Source organism: Xylocopa sonorina, chromosome 5 (genome assembly GCF_050948175.1).
Source record: "Xylocopa sonorina isolate GNS202 chromosome 5, iyXylSono1_principal, whole genome shotgun sequence".
Taxonomy (NCBI): domain Eukaryota; kingdom Metazoa; phylum Arthropoda; class Insecta; order Hymenoptera; family Apidae; genus Xylocopa; species Xylocopa sonorina.
Window position 1 is genome coordinate 8,255,420 of NC_135197.1, and position 18,262 is coordinate 8,273,681.

The following is an 18,262-nucleotide window of genomic DNA, read 5'->3' on the forward strand; positions in this document are numbered from 1 at the left end:
ATTCGAATAAAAACTGAAGGGTATCCTCAAGCGAGCTATTGTTCGTAAGTAATAGACTTCCATATTGAACAATGCGATAGAAATAGTTAAAGCAAACAAAATTACGTGCTAGCAAAAATAATGAAGAGATTATTCTTTGTCATGTTCGGAGAACGACCATCGGGTATTTTCCTTGGGTATTCCGTCAAGGATTAGCATCAGTAAGAATACGAAGTTAGAACTACAATGAAGTCTACGTTTAATGATTTTCTGATCAACTTTATATAATTCGTGGAACGTTCGTGGAATAAATAAAAAATGAATTAATCGATAGATTTTTTTTAAGACTATGAAATAAATTCCTTTAGTAAACCAGTTAAAAGTAAAATTAATATTTTTTGAAGATAGTTATTGTCACGGATTTTAAAAATAATAGAGGTAGAAGATATAAAGATAGAAAATATATAGTATTTATCATTATACATAATCCTAATAAGAATTTCTTACTATTGAATTTCGTCTTTGTACAATGCTCTAATTGCTTGTTCATCCGTGTCTTGTAAAAATATCGTGTAATGTATCGTGATATTCATTTCGACATTAGAGTGATCATACTAATTGAAATGCGGACCGCATTACGACTTCAACCCACTTTATCATTCAGTTATATTGCGAAAAACGGACTGTACAAACTTTCTACCTTGTCCCTTAGCCTTCATTTTATGTAAATACATGTTTATACCCAATAAAATACAAAGACAATTGTTTTGTATCGTTGAACATTCGTTTTGATGAAATGAAAATGAATATGCAGATGTTTAATTAATTTTTACATTTATTATCGCTTTAAAGATCCATTAGTCACTAATATAATTGTAAGAACATTCTCTGATAATGATAATTTAATATCTTATAGGCCTTTGTACAGGTAACAAATGTTGACGAATGCGCGTAATTCCTGAGAAAGGAATGCAGTAGTTCATTAAGGCGCATATCTTAGTATTTTATCTATATAAGTTACGGAGCATTCCTTGTTTTCAGTTTCAGCACGTAATAACAAGTATTCATTTAATGTACGTATATAAATTTTGATCTTTAATATTGGCCAAGTATAAGTGGAAAATTACAATCATTTAATGATGTACAATAATGTCTATATATAAAAAGTGCCAAAATTAAGGATATGAATTTTTATGCGAAACAAAAGTATGTGGAAGTAACTTTTTATTTTATATTTCATACAGATCTTTGAAAATTTTCATTGTAGAAAAGTAGAAATTTCTTCAAATTCATCCGCGCTTCACGAGTTATCGCATTGTCAACTATTCTTATTTTACGAAATCTTTTCATTTTAATTGGCATAATATCGCATGGCTGCGTAACGCTGTAAAATCAAATGCCACTCTTGAGGATAATGTTGTTGCATAAATACGATCAACATGCGTGCATGTGCACCTTGCTGAGGTGTGCAATGTTGGCAACGATTGTACACTGCTTCTGGCAACAATTCTGCAAAAATTATATAATAAAATTTATAAATAATATTAATAAATGATTGAATAAGTACTCGACCTTCTAAATGTGCATATTAAGAAAAAATAATGTTGATTCTGCTTAAAATACATATCGAGAACCAAATACCGTTGATCAATCATAACGAAATTTATTTAACAATAACGTACGATTGTTATTGATAAAACGGCAGAGCAATATATTCAAAGTTGGTAATGCATTTCCATAATTTGATTGAATATATTTCTCATGCAAGATTATATTTATCTTTAATATAAACTTATTGGATAATTCAATTATATAATTTCATTTTTTCTAAAAAGTCGATATCGACTGTGAATGAACTAAAAATTTTATATTTCGAATCTTACCACTGATTCTCCTGCCGATAGCGTCACAATAACCCCGACCCAAGATACAGTCGATCTGTTTTCGTACGTAACGTTCATTCGTTAGGAGTTTTGAAATATTTTGCGCTCCCGCAAAAGTCATCAGTGTGAATACAGCAAAAAGGAAAAGAATTTGTATTTTCATTTTTAAACCGTATTAAAGTAGAAGTTACCAAATTTGAGCCTGTTGTGCACTAATTCAAGATCGGGAGAAAACTGCCTCTTTCAAACACCAGAACAAGCCCTTATATTCTATTCCCTGTTTAGGGGTAACAGTTATACGTATAATTATTCCATCTATGCATTTAGATATAATAATTTGGTTCTGTAGATTTCACTTTCTAAGTAATTTCTGGAAAGCAATTTTCAGAAAATTATGATAACGTTAACTTTCCACTTTCTATAAGTATTATAGATAATATCAAAATTCGCATTAGCAAGCTACTAATTTATTCTTGCCTTACTACTTATATGTACTGAAACTGTATTAAAATTTTAATCGCTTAAAAATATTGTTTTTAAAAAAGATTAATAAATATTCGCGTAAGAACAGAACAGTAGAATAGAATATTTATATATATATACATATGAAAACGTTACTGCCACATTTAAAAATATTGTTCATTAACTAATATATATGTATATAGCTTAATTTTTTAAATATTTATATACATACAAAGTTATATTTATACATGTATATAAAATTTTATTTAAACTTATGAAAGTTTTTAGTAATTTTAAATTTATCAAGCTCTGTTGTCGAATTAAGAACTATATGGTAGAATAGTCTAGGCTGTGTAATGCAAGGTTCGATAAGTCCTGAATTTTAATATCTAAATTAAAATATTACAATTGAATAAGTAATCAAATATTGGTGATATAATTTAAAGTATTTACAATTTAAATTTGTTATTTAAGTGAGACATAATAATTTTCCAAACTTATAACTTTGATTTTTAATGTAACCTGCTTTGAGTAGTACGTAGATATAATCGTAAAGCTAAACAGGACCCAATGTTGTGGAAAGTTAAATGCTGTATTTGTAAATTAGCTAATACATACATATAATAGACGAAAATATGTCATTTGAATTTTCTAAATGGATTGAAAATATTGATAACTGTATTCTACGTATAACCTATTAATCTTAGAATTAACTTTAATTTTTCGTTCTGTGTATGTAATATTGAATATGTCTGATGATGATTTTACTTGTACATATATTCAGAAATATTTATATCTTTCTAACAGTGTTTAAGGAGTTCTTAATCAACTATATGTGCTGTAAAATGTAAGAGGGCGATAAATTAATTTGTCATTATACATTAGACAATCGATTTGTCATGACAGCATTAATTTGCAATTAATAAACTATATAAACAACAATTGTGGTAAAACTGTGATGATGTACGTTTATATATAATAACGGTCATTTCAGTATATTTTGCTAAAAAGAAAAATGTAATTTATAGTCTGTTTGACACAGAATTACTTAAACTTTAAATATTGTTTGTGACTGTTTTAGGAAGGAATCTTTTAAACAAGATAATATTGTAGAAGAAAATCCATCTCCTTCTTGTATTTCTTTGAACGAACCTACAAAAAAGTGTAATTTATCGTTTTCATTCAACTTTGATTTTGAAGATGTTAATAGCGATGAATCTTCAGATTCAGAAACTGCTGATTTGCAAATTGACATCTCGGAGGTTGACAATTATGAGCCATCCTGTAAACACAAAAGAGATACTGTCGAAGAAACTTCATCAGTCATTAATGAAATGGAAGAAGAAATTGAAAGACAACTAGATGCTAAAGCAGCTAAAACCAATTTAACAGCCACAAATGTGAAAAATATTTTGAAACATGTTATTACTAATGAACATGTAATGGCAATGGTCAAGAATCGTCTTTATGATACAAAGGATGATGTACCTTTTGAACCAAAATTAACAAGAGCAAAAGCCAAGTATGTACTAGCATTTGTGTTTTAATGTAGAGAAGTAATAGAGTAATAAAATGTTTTAATATAGAGAATTAGCAGCAGCTCAAGTTAGTATACCATGGCCAATTACACCTGTGAAGAAAACTTCATCAGAGGTGCAAGCTCTAATCGAAGAAGAATTACCAGAAGATTCTTCTGATGAAGAATATAATCCAGAACAGGATAAACAAAGTGATGATGAAAGAGAAACAGAAAATTCTATCAATAGTGATGTAGAATCTCAACCTTCAACACTTGTAAATCATTGCAATTCATCTTCAATTGAACAATCTAAATCGCCAGAAATTCAATATGATCCAGAAGGAATTTTTAAAATTCCTGGGTAAATTCAATACTTTTAAGTAATAGACATACAAGTACAATACTAGTATTAACTGTATTAACAACATTTTAATTGCATAAGTATTATTCTCTTTTAGTATTCCTCATGTTCCAACAGAAGAAGAAAGTATTGGACAAAGAACACGTTCAAAATTTAGTTTAAGTGAAACACCTTTAGAACAAATTGAACAGGCGTTTATACCACCAGATATAACGACTGATATGTATGATTGGGATTGTGAAGTAGACGAAGATTGGGATAATTTTCTAAAAGAATTCACTCGGCCATTAACTCAGGAACCTACAGCAGAAGATGATCCAGAAGCAGATCCAGAATATAATATTTTAGAGGATGAAGAAACAGAGTTTTGTATGTGTAATTTGTTGATTATGAATACAGTTTATAATAATTTATCTTTATACACATAAACACAATTAAATGATATATTTATAGTGGATAAAGAAGAGCTACGAGCTGATAAAGCTGTGAAAATTACCCGCAAAGAATTAAATAATTTAATCGCAGAATTATTTGAGTTTGCTGAAACATTCTCAGAACAAGAGCAGGAAATCTCAAAAAAGAAAAAACCTTCAGAAAATACGAATTCTTCAATTGAAAGTAATATGGTAAGATAAATTAGCATAATTTCTACATTTTAATAAGGAACAAAGTATTACATCTTTAATCGTGGAGTTTAGAATTGTTCTGTAACAGATTTATCACCTACTCATAAAGAACTTGAACTTCCCAAACTATTAAGTTCGTATCAACGAGAGTTATTAGCAGTTCAATTTCGTCAACATGTTCAACTAGTAGTACAACATTTTACTATGACATATATGCATCCAGTTTTGCACCTTCAGTCGGAAACGTGCAAACAAAACTTGAATAGCATAAAGTAAGTTAATACTAAGTATAATCTGTAAATTATAAATTATATAGTGTATTAAATTTACATTGATTTTATGTTATTTGTATCAGACATTTGAGTAATGGACCTACTTCTGCATTTAATGTTGCAAATTTAGCTGATGCTTTAAAATTAGTATCCAACTGGGAAAATAAATTTTTAGATAACAAATTTGCAGAAGACTATAAAAAGACCATTGTAGATCAGGATACAGAACAAAAGATGTATGACACAAATAGGTGCAAATGTAACTTTCACCCAGAGTTGAAAAAGTTATTTATAGAAAGCAAAGCTTTAATGTATCCACAACTTTTGCCTGAAATACCTTTTAAAAATGAATACAATAAATTTATACGATATCCATATTTAAAATCTGAAGAATTGTAAGTAAAGTAAAAAATTGTAAGTTATAAAAAAGTCGTACAATATTTCATGCAAATTTTGTTCTAGTTTAATTGCATTGGGCTTGGAACAATTTATTCCATTTATTGCATCTAAACCAAGAAAATTTAAAAGTAAGAAAGTTCAACTAATGGATGCAGCAAAGTTAATTGTTGAATACTTAGTTCCATGCAAAGATCCTGCAAGATTATTACGTTATATTCGAAGACGTCGATTTGCCAAAGATATGAATCCAATAAAAGTAAATAATATGCTATGTATATAAGTAATATGATATATACATGTAAGTATTGAATCTGACAAAATTTGATTAAATAAATATTTTTGTAGCATTACTTTGAAAAGCAGTGCGCGCCTAGAACAATACATTGTATTGCATTAGAATGTGATCTCAAAGCGCCTAAAGATCAACCAATAAATCTATTACCTTTAGTGTGGCAGAATTATTTGAATAATGTAAGTATTTAAAACATAATATTATATATACATGTGTATATATTTGATGTTTTATTAGATTTTTCTTTTTTTAATCTGTTTCTTTTGTATATTTTTTAAAGCACAAACATATATTGAATTCATATAACGATCTTATGAAAAAAGATTACCCTACGGACGGAAATCATATTTCTGGTTCAAATGGACACTTATCGCGCAATCCGTATATTAAAATTCTGCCACAAATATTACCTGAAAATACAAATCAGAAAACAATAACTAAAAATATATCAGAAGACAATTTATTTACAAATGAAAGTACTAACTCTGAGGTTTTGAGAAATATTTCAAATAATGGAACCTATATTAAATTAAATAATTCTAATATAATAAATAAAGATTATAAATCACACTGCAATAATTCTTTAAAAATTGTAACAACACAAGAAAGAAAAGAGAAAAGGGATGAACTGGCAGAAGTTCAAAACGATGTACCTGCAAATTCTATTTCATCAGAACAATCAAAGTTTCCTAAGAAATCTTCTGAAATGATACAAGAATTACCACAGTTACGAAGGACTACCCCTAGATTGGCAAAGACAAGAAGTGCTCAAAATATGAAACGCATGGCTCAAGTTTTAGGACCGAAAAGCTTATCATCCAATTGTAACACTTTAAAATCCAGAGAAAAAAATGATTTAGATAAAAATTCGGAAAAAATATCAGTTTTACCTAAGATTGTCAGTAAATTTATTATTTATTTAAAGAGAGTAACTTGGCCGTTTTTAGTAAGTTTACATATTTTATTCCAGGACAATGAAGATGAAATAGCGGAATTAATGTTAGCCAGCACTACTATAAAAAAGGACTACATCAGTAGAAAGAAAGCTAAAGAGGCTAGAGAATTAGAAAATATTAAGAGGTTGTTAGAGTCTGAAAATCCATTAAACGAAGAGGAGAGAAGTTCAAGTATGCGTTTTACTTATTCTTTCTTTCTGTAACTTATTTTATATCTTTTTATTAACTTATTTTATACAGAATTTGCAGCATCATACCTTCAAAAGTTACATTTGATGTTGGAATCTAATAATCCAGAAATATTTCGATCTGTAATAAAATTATATTTAGATTATTATGAAAAATTAGATAGTATCAATCAAATGGTTAACGAATTATCTTTTCCTGATACATCAAGGCTTTTGGAAAATGAAAAAATTATGGAAAAAATTGCAAAAGACAAAGATGCAATAACTATCGATTTGTATCGGGATGTGTGTGATAAATTACGCGAATATCCCGAACTTTGTACAGATTTTTTGTTGTTTCTAAAACCACATCAAGCTGCCATGATGGATAAATCAGTAGAATATATAATGCTTCAAAAAATGAGCGAGTTTATTAATGTAGTTCAAATATATTTTGCTAAACAACCATCACGAATAGCAAAAATGATGCAAGCTATTACACAACTGTCATCTGATCCGCAAACAACATTAGAACAAGTTCATGCAACAATGGGTCCCATTCTTAAAGGGCATCCTTTAGTCATGGACTTATTTTTGCAAATATTACCCACTGCAAAACCCCCAGAAAGGTAACAAATTTTGACAAATATATAATAATGTTTATGGTAATGAATGCAAAACAAAAATTCAAAAAATAAATAATCTTTCAGTATAAATGTATACTGCAAGCATTAAATATATGTATTTTATTATGTTGTAGTTTATTTGCATCACATATGTTTGAGAATTTAACTTGTCCGGTGGGACCACATGATAAGAACAAAGTTTATGTTGAAGATGCACCAGAATTATATGAAAATATAGAGTTGCCTGTATTAGCATCTCAAGAAGATCCTTATGGTGGAGAAAACTGCAAGTGCAATTGTCACAATAATGATGATTCTGCTTGTAAAAATATTTCTGAACATTGTGTATCTTGTGGGACAAGGGTATATTATAGATTCTAATTTCATTTATTTTTCTTATAATTCTTAGAAAATAGCTCTAAATGTTTAATGTATATTAAAAAAAAAGGTAAAAAATAATTATAATTAACGAGAAAATATTAATTATACAGTTTCTCAATGGAAAAATTTATCTTCAAACGATTGAAGGATTGAGACCCGCTAAAATTATTTTTCCTGGTGCTGACGCTGAAAAATTGGAAAACATTGCTCGCGTATCTTTGAAAACAGCTGATAAATTTGTTCCTACGATTTTGACTAGACAGAGAAAAAAATCTTCAAAGAGTGAATTTCATGCTGATGAACAATATCAAAAACCTTGTGTTTCGAAAAGTTCACCTACTAAGGAAAATAAGGAGGAACAAGGAGGGAAATTAATTATAAAGACCAAAAGAAATATGTCATCTCCGTCAAAAACTGCAGATCAGAAGAAAAATTTAAAGAGATCAGGAAGTGATATAAATTACATGAATTCAAATACGAAAAAAATGCGCATGTCACAGTGCAAAAGCAAACGGGAGAAAAAAATGAATAATGGAGATAAACTAAAATGTATAGATTCGAATGTTAATACTCCTACAAAATCAAATAAACCTACATCCTGCCATTCTATAAATTCTATAGAAAGTACAATAGAAAAGAGTACATCGAATATGGAAATTGAGATGCCAAGTAATAGTACAAACAAGGTTGATTTATCTGACAAAATGGAAAATCTTACTGACTTACATACTGATATAAATACTAAACCATGGACGCGACAGGAAGATATGATTTTATTGCAAGCTATTAAAAAAGAATATTCCGAAAATTCATTTGCTATGGTCAGTAGAACATTAAAAGATCGTACAGTTGACCAAGTAAGTCTTTATATATTATTCTATGCAAGATTTTAACTACAGATCGACATAACTAAAAGGGGTAATGCATTATTATGGATACACTTTAAACGTCCCCAAAATTATTTTCTCGAAAATAAAGGCTCAAACGCGATTTCATTATTCATCACCTTTTTAGCTTCTAAAATCACACCTTTTATTTATGCCTGGTTGTAGCTGAACATTCTGTATATTTTTAGTATAATGTATCCACATAATACATTTGTGCAGGTTCGAGAAAGATGTGAAACTCTTCTGACTTTGTTAGCAAAAATGATATAGATATTTGAAGAAAATACGTTATTATTGAACATCATAAATAAATTTTACTAGATGAATATAGGTATAAACTATAATAATATTCTTATTAAATATGATATTAAAATCTGTGCTTCTCTATTAACTTAAAGATTTCTTTCATTAGTTGTATAACTGACTTTTTCGGAATGAAAATCACTACATAAACTTAAGAAGATACAAACCAAATGCAAATCAGATACATTGAATAAAATGCTTTTCAATAGAAGACAGATACACGGGTATGATATATCAGATGCACGTTTTCAATATTTAAAGTTTTAATTTCTAAATTCTTAAACTTTTTAAATTTTTCAGAAGTTGGAAACAATAATTTATTGTCATATTAATAATATTGGTCAGAAAACATACTTCATAGGTTTGTATTTAAATATATTATGAAAATATATTACAAAAAGTATGATGCTCATAAAGTAAACATTATAAAAGTATATTGTTATTTCTATGCAATGCATTTAATATATGCTATATCTTGTTTGATTTTATGAAAAAGGTATGTGTGAAAATGAGCAAAATTTATTTATTGAATTTATGAAAAAATGTCTTAAAAAACTATTATAAATATTTGGCAAATATAACATACAGAATAGTTCCATTATTACATGTTACAAATTATTTATATTTATGTATATAGCACACATATACAAAATTTATTTACAAAAGTATTAACCTTACAAATTTTTTAATTAAACGTATCTATCGATATTATGACATACTATTTTGGTAACTTACAATTGAAAAATCACTAATTATTTTAACTCAAGCACTTTATAGCATTATATCGTGATATTTAGCGCATATTTTTATATTTATTGACTAATATTAATAATTTATTTTTTATAACCACAGAAATTAATATTTATAACATTTTGTTTACTCCAAAAAATAATTTCATGAAATAAATTCATTAATTTATTTTTGCAAAAATTTCTATAAACATGAACATTTTTATTCCCACTATTACCATATAATCTTATAGCAGAAATACAAAACAATACATGAAATTCATTTATTATATAAATTTAAAAGATTATGGTCAAATGATTAGTTTGTTTAAAAACTTGATACATCTAAAATTATATAAATGTTTCAATCTAAATTTAATATTGGAGTTTCCAAAATCCAACTACATAAAAATTTTAAATAATTCAGTCTTATTTCATTTGATATTTTTAGTTTATATAACTGAATAATTAATTATTTAATTAAATTTTCTTATTAAATAGTTTTGGTTCAAATATAAATAATAATAATTGTTATATTGAACATAACTTTAATTAAGGTTAAAAGATTTTCAAATTTATATAGTATATAATATGTGCTATTAATAACTTAAAAAATAAATTGTTATATATATATATTTGTTCATACATGTCCATATATATATTCGACAATTCGTTCAATATATTATACAAAGTACAAATAGTCTAATATTTATTTCCATAGTGACTTTTATGTACATAAACAATCTTCAACAATTAAAATTTCATAAAAATACTGTAACATAAATATTTATAACTCATGTTAGCGTATTTCTATGAAATCTCATACTTGTTACGTCTCTTACAATTTTTTATACATCCATCTTAATAATAAATACAAACATGTTAAATGAAACATAAGAAAAGAGTATACAAATATTTCTTGTTTTTCAAAATCTGTGAAAATAACAAAGTATGTTACCATAATATGTACACTGGATAAATTATTTTATCACAATATGGAACGTCGTTGCAGTACATATTGGAACGATCGTTTTCTGATCAGGACCATGATTTTCGTCAGTGTATATTGTAGGCAAATGTACAACTCGTGTAAATTGTATTCACATAACGTGAATCAAAATTTCTTTTTGTACAAATTATCCACATAGTACATGTTTAAAAAAAATAAGAAAAATATTTTAAAGTACTTCCATGCTATCTATGTCTATGCCAATATCAAGGAAATCGTCTCCATAGTCTTGAACATGCCTCTGTACAAGTAGTTGTTCTGAATGATCTGGATCATCTGTTACAGGGCTAGGAGGTGGATTAGTCATTGTTCGATCAGAGTCTCTTGGCATTCTATCCATGCCTTCTCCACGTCTTAACCTTGCCTCTTCAGCTATTTCCCTTGTAGAAAGTTCTGCTTTTGTTAATAAGGCAGGAAGATCTTTCTCTGAACCATCTATAAACATTAGAAACATATTTATTTGTTGCTAGGCTTTTTCTAAATTTTTATTATTAAGTAACAAGTTACTTACTTTCTAGACATTTAATCAGTTCCTGAGCTTTTTGCCTTCGTGCAACTGCATCAGCTTTCTTTTGATCAGCATGTTCTTTTTTATCATAGTAAAAAATTTCCCTTATTTTTTCTCGTGGAATATGTTCGTCATTTTTCACTAACCATAGATATACACCCCCTGCAGTCCTCCTTCTAGATCCATTCATTATTAACATACCACCTCCTTCTTCAATTTTCTTGGTTTTTTGAAAGAAATCAATAGCTTTTTCTTTACCTATGATATCTACAATTCTTCCTAGAAAAGAGAAATAGAAATTTTAATAACTTATAACTATATACATATTTTAATTAAATATTAACAATAAAGTTCTTACTTATAAGGAGATCCTTTTTCTCACTAAGTTTTGATATTATATCAGTAGCAACATCTGCATCAGTTGATTCAACTGTTGTACTTAAATCTCCTATTTTTCGTGCTGCTCCTTTCTGATTATCTATATCCATTGAATTGCGTTTTCTCCCTAATCTTAATTTAATGTTACTTCTGTCTGAATTTGTTCTTTTGTTTGTTAACCTTTTTTCACCACTATCTTTTTCATCTTCTGAACTATTATTATTACGATGTTCCATATTCCAAGTACCATTAAAAGAATAACAATGAGGAATGTTATAACTCTCGACGCTACGCTCTAGAGTCTGCTTTTTTGTTACGCCACATAGTACTAAATTTTCTGTTAACGAATCTTCTTGCAATTGAGTACACCATATTTTGTATTTGTCATTTTTATCTCCCCACTTTTTTGTCACGTGTTTTAGCTTCAATTTAGGTCTTTTATTTTTGGTACGGCCAGAATCTGAATCAGAGTCACTCTCGGAATCTACAGAATCGTCTGACTCATCACTATAGCCCATTTTCACATTTTCTTCTTTAGTTGGGATTGCTTGTGGTCTTTTTAAAACATTATAAGTTTCAATGTCGTTCGCCTAAAATAAAAATATATCATAGCATTTAACAATTGTATTGTATTAACGTATAAACAATTTCTTGTTCAATTATTCAGAAATATTTAAAAAAAATACAGACTCGCAATCATAAAGTACAGAAAAAGTATTTAATTAAACCAGTATGTTTCATATTAAAATAACTTTAATCAAACTATGAATTTCAACGTTAAAATACAATGTCTTCGTGGTTATAATAGGTTAGACTCCCTGTCAAACATAAAATAGTACAATATTTCACCTCATCATCTATCACTTCGCCTTCTTCCAGCTCTAAAGGTTCTGCCTCCATACTTTCTTAGCTAAATTGATAATTTTTCTAACGAATAATTATCGGATACAAAATTACAGTCACCCAGTAAATCCAAAGGAGTCCGTTTTTTTCTGTGCAACTTTAACATCAGTTTTTACACAATTTCGTCACAAACATTGTCGCCACTATTGCTACGTATTTTGTACCTTTCTGTTTAGGGAATTCTGTGTCTATATATATACATATATATAAAATTCTAGGTATAAAATTGTAGATATGTCAACCTGCTTCACAAAATATTAAAATGTTTATCAATTATACAAATCCTTATAATAAAACAAGGTTTATTTTAATTAATACAGTGGTTAACATTTAATAGCACGTAATTTTATATATTTTATAGTTGTTCCAATTATTACACACCACTATAAACATTTACATTTATTTTAAAAATCGATTATCTATTACAAATGATCTACTATCTCTTAAATAAATTAACTAATTTATCATACAAATTCTTCTAAAAAAGTACCTCCGCACAATTGTATAGTATTCAAAACCCCTAAAATAAAATGTAAATAGGTTAAGTTGGCAACAATTAAATTCTAATCTTGTAAAATAGGTTACATTTTAGGTTAAGCGTAGATTAAGGTGAGATTAATAATTAAGCGCCGCGTCTGCAAATTCACGCGACGGAAAAACGCTAAATTCTGAGGAAAAACCATTTTATTTATTTTTTCCGAAGCTCCTTTTTTCATTTAATTTTATTCTCCGCAGGCGCCATCTCTCAACAAAGTGCTCAAACTGGTCGCACAAGATTACCGACAGTGATGTAAACATCTGAATGACTGGTGGCGCCATCTCTCCACAAAGTGCTCAAACTGGTCGCACACGATTACCGACAGCGAAGTAAACTACCGACCGACTGGTGGCGCCATCTCTCGCAGAAGCACTGAACTAAATACTCGACTAGTTTCGGCTCTCTTGCGAGAGATGGCGCCACTAGTCGGTCGGTAGTTTACTTCGCTGTCGATCGCGCCAGCGTTCAACAAAATACACTTGTAAACATTGTCTTACTTCTATCCAAACAATTTGATGCATAAATCAGTATAAGGGAATTAAAAATACTCGAGAGTCTAATTAAATTTAATAATACAATTAAAAATCTAAAACAGTGTGATGTTTGATTCTAGTAATAGCCAATACGTGTAAACAAAAAAAGGAATAAATATATAAGTATACCAATTACAATAATGAAATAATAAAATATAATTAGTAATTTATTTTAAATTCAATTCAATTTTATTACAAAGGACAATGATTCCCATACGCTATTCAGTACGATCAAAAAATTACCTACAGTTAATTCTTTCACGTTATTTTCATAAAGGTACTTACAATATTTTATATTTTTGTATGAGTTATTTTATGTATAATTCTTTCTGTACATTGTATATTACTGTTAAAGTAGTTTAATAGATTTTTGGAGTACATAATATATAAATATGTTTCTTATTTGGGAAAAAATGAATATTTATGGATACAATGTAAATTTCACAAGAAATTTGACTTTTCTTTTAATAGCTACATCACCAGCGTTATGTACAGATACAAATACGGAGAACAATAATTTGAATAATCGTATCGTTTGGTTAGACATGGAAGTATGTCAGCTATTCAGAAATATATTTTCCATGGTAGAATATATTTTTCATTATTGCTTGTTAAATGCGTATTTCAGATGAGTGGACTTGATGTAAATACATCTCAGATCTTAGAAATAGCTTGCTTAATCACTGATAGAAATTTGAAGGTTGTATGCAATGAGTTAAATATTGTTGTGCATCAACCAGACGAGGTATTGAATAATATGAACGATTGGTGTTTAGCAACTCATCAGAAAGTAAGCGCTTGAAATAGACTTGTAGTGTTATAATAGACAACAATTAATAAAAACTTTATAAAATATAGAGCTTAGAAAATTTATCAATATTTTGTTCAACTTTTAGACAGGATTAACCAATGAATCGCGTTTAAGTAGAATTACAATACAGGATGCTGAACAAATTATAATAAAATATTTAAAAACACATGTAGAAGAAGGAACTTGTCCCTTAGCAGGAAGTTCAGTCTACATGGATCGTATGTTTCTATACAAATACATGCCATCAGTTAATAATTATTTGCACTATAGAATTATCGATACGTCTACGATTAAAGAACTAATCAAGTAAATAAGATCTATATAGATTTTTCTATACATATTATTGTATTTGCTTGAACGGTTCATAATTATTTCAATTTTAGGAGATGGAATACAAATGTACCCACATTGGAAAAAGTATATAAACATAGAGCACTGTCAGACATAAAAGAAAGCATAAAAGAATTAGAACATTATAAAAAACATATATTCGGCCCATGTATTAAGGACTGAATATGAATGAAATTATAATAATATGAATATGAATTGTTCTTCTGTAGGAATAGTAAATAATGTGGATATAAATAACAAGATGAAATAACATTGATATCGTCTGTTTTGTATTATCTTTAATACTACAAAGAATTGTTTTAAAATTTACATCTATATAATATCTAGATTAATAGAATAAAAATAAACAATTTTTGTCTTTAGAAGACTCGAAGTTACGATCTAAATTTTAAAAATATGAAAAATATACGTAAGAACGATAGTACGACATTCGACAAATATATACATAGATACCATGTTCTTATTAGTAGCTGAAGTTTTCAGTGTGCATGCGCATTAAATAAATGTGAGGTTATACGTTACATTCGTGTATTGTGCGTTGCATAATACTTGTGTTAATTTCAGTACAGGGAACGTACGTATATTTTAAATAAAAGTATTATTGTTTATTTATTTACAACTAATTTTATTTTTCATATCATAAAAATATAAATACAGAGAAAATAAATATTTTACTGTATCATTGTAAATACATATTGCATACTTGGTAACTTGTTCTGCATATTCTTAATTTATATAAGTCATTAAATAAAGTAGGTATTATACGTGCACATGTTTAATGTACATGTATAATATTGTAAATTGAAGTTATACAGTTTTGCAACTTTACTTAACATAGTATATTGAAAGAATGTGATTGATATTGGTAACGATATATCGCATACTTATTATATTATCAGAATTTTATACTTGTAGCAATTATCATTCACAATGGAACAATCTCCTTCTTCTGGTACAAAAATAATGAGTATTGGTGGCCGTATGGTCTCGGAAAGAGAACGTTTGATTGGAATGACACCTGAAGAACGTGCATGGAGATTGCGTTATTTAAAAAGTCAAGAACTTGCACCAGATGAACCATACGTAGTTTCAAGGGAATGGTACAAAGCAAATTATAATCCAATAAGAAGATTCTATAGATTTCCTTTAGACTGTTTTCAAATGTTGATAACTCCAGTTCTGGTATGAAAATTCATATTCATCAACATAATTTCGTATACAGTTTTGCTTATTGCATTTATTTACAGGGTAGAACTACTTCACGTGTTATACGTTATACAATATCAAGAGTTGTAATGGTGACGTTATTGATATATAGTGGGTGGTATCATTTAAAATACAATACCCGAGTATGTTGGATATTCTTTCTGCAAATATTGTGAATGTTACATCAAAGTAGTCTACTGTAATATCAAAATATTTGTTTTCTTTATAGAATTGGGAGGACAGACGTGGTTGGTTTTATCGACCCACACGTAATTTGTCAATTCCAGGAACTCCAAATTATACAGGTTTAATTAAACCGAAACAGTGGTCTACATATGGTTTTGAAAATTCTCCTATATAAAAATTATAATATATTACTGTTAGTCCTTACATACAATAACGTAGTGATTCAAACTAAGGCATTGCGAACATATATACTCTTTTAAATTTATAAATTTTAGTTAAAAAATAATACTTTATATTAAAAATTCTTCGGGCAGATTGAAAAAGTATAATAATTATTGATATTAAAAAAACAAAGTAATAAAATAAATACACATGTAACATAATAAAAAGACAAAAATCAGCATATTTATATGTAAAATTTAATTATATTTGGAATTGCCAATTACTATATATCTTCATTTAAGGAATCCAATTATTTTTCTGTTACGACCAAGTTTATTTTCTTCTTTCAATGCCTTGATAAGACCTTCATTTAATAGTAATCCTATATTTTGACCCACCTGGAACCATAATTTTGTTATCAATAATATCAGTTTACATATAATATATAATAGATATTATAATATATAAAATACAATACCTGTAACATTTTGTTAAAAGTAGTAGGTTGAATGCTTCCATAACCCAATTTAATTAGTGATGAGACTTTACCATTTGGTAATATAGACATAACTATACTGCTTGCACTGCATACTTCTTCTTCTGAAGTTGGATCCACAATAAAATTATCACCAATCTGTAGAAGAACATTTTAAATACAATTGTTTTTGATACTTATAATATATAAGATGTAAAGTAATACAATTGGACAAAAACATACTTTACAGAGTGTTACAATGACTGGATAATTACGTGTGTCTAACTGAATACAGTCGTAAGCATCATCTGATAATTGAATATCTGGCTCTTCACCATCAAGAGTTGCAGCTGTAATTTTTGGTATCTCTGTACTACTTAAAGCAGCCTTAACTGCAATTCCTACTGCATCAAAAAGATTGCCACCACACTGAAGAATCTACATTATTATGTATTAATATTATCTCCTTTTTAGAAGCTATAATTTACAGATAAGCAAAACCTATTATATTTACCAAGACATCTGCAAATATTTTCCAACATTTCTTATGAGGTAAAATACATAATGATCGCAAGTCCAAACAATTACGTGTCTGATAAGCAACTGTTAAAGTATTACTTATTTCAGTAGCTAAATCATCACCACCTTTCCCTTCAAATGCTGGAGTTGCAGTAGCAGAACTAAAACACCAAAGTAAAATAGATAATAAATCCTAAATAGATAATAAATGCCAAATTATTTAATTAAAAACTATACATATATATATATTTAAATAATTATATTTCCCACTTTAGTCAGTGGTAAATATTTTTAAATTCTATTTGAAAATACAAAATATCTTACTTAATAAAATAGTTACTCAAAAACTAAGGATATTAAATAATCAACAAATAATACGTACCAATCAACAAAAAACTCTAACTTTCCTTCATATGGTTTATCAGCATTAGGTACGTCAAGTTCTACTTTAATTCCAACAAGTATATCTGTGTTTCCTATACGTAATCTTGATGATCCATGGGTTTGTGGCATCAGTTTAGTTTCAATTTCCATTGATCGATATTCACAACGCTGCCTACCATCATTTCGAAAATCTGCCTTATAATCATTAAATTGAATTCATTAGGAAACAAATTTTTATATACAAATAAACTTGTATAGGAATTTGTATGAACTTACGTCTATTCCATGAAGAATAAAAGTTTTTTCACCGGAACTCAAAATAACTTCTGCCATTACGCTTTGTGATAATGTGTTTTGAATAAATTTTAATATATTCCTTCTTTAATAGGTCCTGTGTTGATATTTAATTGTTGATATGCGAAATATCAAAAATATACAAGATATGCAATTAATAAGGT

At 28.0% G+C, this 18,262-nt stretch overlaps 6 protein-coding genes across 7 annotated transcripts; 3 read left to right on the forward strand and 3 right to left on the reverse strand.

Annotated features, from left to right (window-relative positions):
• Positions 1-1,267: 1,267 nt before the first annotated feature.
• On the reverse strand, positions 1,268-2,105 carry LOC143423974 (allergen Tha p 1). Its single transcript, XM_076895695.1, has 2 exons — positions 1,863-2,105; positions 1,268-1,488 (listed from the first exon to the last, which is right to left on the reverse strand). Exons 1-2 carry the CDS (start codon positions 2,023-2,025, stop codon positions 1,331-1,333), a joined length of 321 nt encoding a protein of 106 aa, XP_076751810.1. The 5' UTR covers positions 2,026-2,105; the 3' UTR covers positions 1,268-1,330.
• A 1,132-nt stretch (positions 2,106-3,237) lies between these two features.
• Mute (gon-4 like protein muscle wasted) lies at positions 3,238-9,337 on the forward strand. Its single transcript, XM_076895158.1, has 16 exons — positions 3,238-3,287; positions 3,406-3,846; positions 3,911-4,204; positions 4,302-4,573; positions 4,658-4,830; positions 4,903-5,102; positions 5,186-5,497; positions 5,565-5,757; positions 5,847-5,972; positions 6,074-6,691; positions 6,764-6,920; positions 6,990-7,545; positions 7,677-7,905; positions 8,034-8,780; positions 9,030-9,141; positions 9,223-9,337. The coding sequence occupies exons 1-15, from the start codon at positions 3,283-3,285 to the stop codon at positions 9,078-9,080; spliced, it is 4,374 nt and encodes a 1,457-aa protein (XP_076751273.1). The 5' UTR covers positions 3,238-3,282; the 3' UTR covers positions 9,081-9,141; positions 9,223-9,337.
• Positions 9,338-10,476: 1,139 nt separating this feature from the next.
• Positions 10,477-12,777, reverse strand: Phax (phosphorylated adaptor for RNA export). Its single transcript, XM_076895322.1, has 4 exons — positions 12,586-12,777; positions 11,717-12,326; positions 11,362-11,637; positions 10,477-11,285 (listed from the first exon to the last, which is right to left on the reverse strand). Exons 1-4 carry the CDS (start codon positions 12,634-12,636, stop codon positions 11,020-11,022), a joined length of 1,203 nt encoding a protein of 400 aa, XP_076751437.1. The 5' UTR covers positions 12,637-12,777; the 3' UTR covers positions 10,477-11,019.
• A 1,122-nt stretch (positions 12,778-13,899) lies between these two features.
• LOC143423588 (putative oligoribonuclease) lies at positions 13,900-15,061 on the forward strand. The gene is made up of 5 exons (XM_076895024.1): positions 13,900-13,987; positions 14,182-14,261; positions 14,339-14,500; positions 14,607-14,827; positions 14,905-15,061. The coding sequence occupies exons 1-5, from the start codon at positions 13,915-13,917 to the stop codon at positions 15,032-15,034; spliced, it is 666 nt and encodes a 221-aa protein (XP_076751139.1). The 5' UTR covers positions 13,900-13,914; the 3' UTR covers positions 15,035-15,061.
• A 334-nt stretch (positions 15,062-15,395) lies between these two features.
• Positions 15,396-16,901, forward strand: Nd-b17 (NADH dehydrogenase (ubiquinone) B17 subunit). The gene is made up of 4 exons (XM_076895344.1): positions 15,396-15,446; positions 15,788-16,054; positions 16,120-16,221; positions 16,308-16,901. Exons 2-4 carry the CDS (start codon positions 15,803-15,805, stop codon positions 16,437-16,439), a joined length of 486 nt encoding a protein of 161 aa, XP_076751459.1. The 5' UTR covers positions 15,396-15,446; positions 15,788-15,802; the 3' UTR covers positions 16,440-16,901.
• Positions 16,675-18,204, reverse strand: Rrp42 (exosome complex component Rrp42). Of its 2 annotated transcripts, none has more exons than XM_076895342.1 (6): positions 18,081-18,204; positions 17,803-17,995; positions 17,416-17,581; positions 17,145-17,339; positions 16,905-17,060; positions 16,675-16,824 (listed from the first exon to the last, which is right to left on the reverse strand). In XM_076895342.1, the coding sequence occupies exons 2-6, from the start codon at positions 17,952-17,954 to the stop codon at positions 16,720-16,722; spliced, it is 774 nt and encodes a 257-aa protein (XP_076751457.1). In that variant the 5' UTR covers positions 17,955-17,995; positions 18,081-18,204; the 3' UTR covers positions 16,675-16,719. The 2 variants fall into 2 exon arrangements, with proteins under 2 accessions (XP_076751457.1, XP_076751456.1); XM_076895341.1 differs by having other exon boundaries at positions 17,803-17,999.
• Between the last annotated feature and the right edge of the window lie 58 nt (positions 18,205-18,262).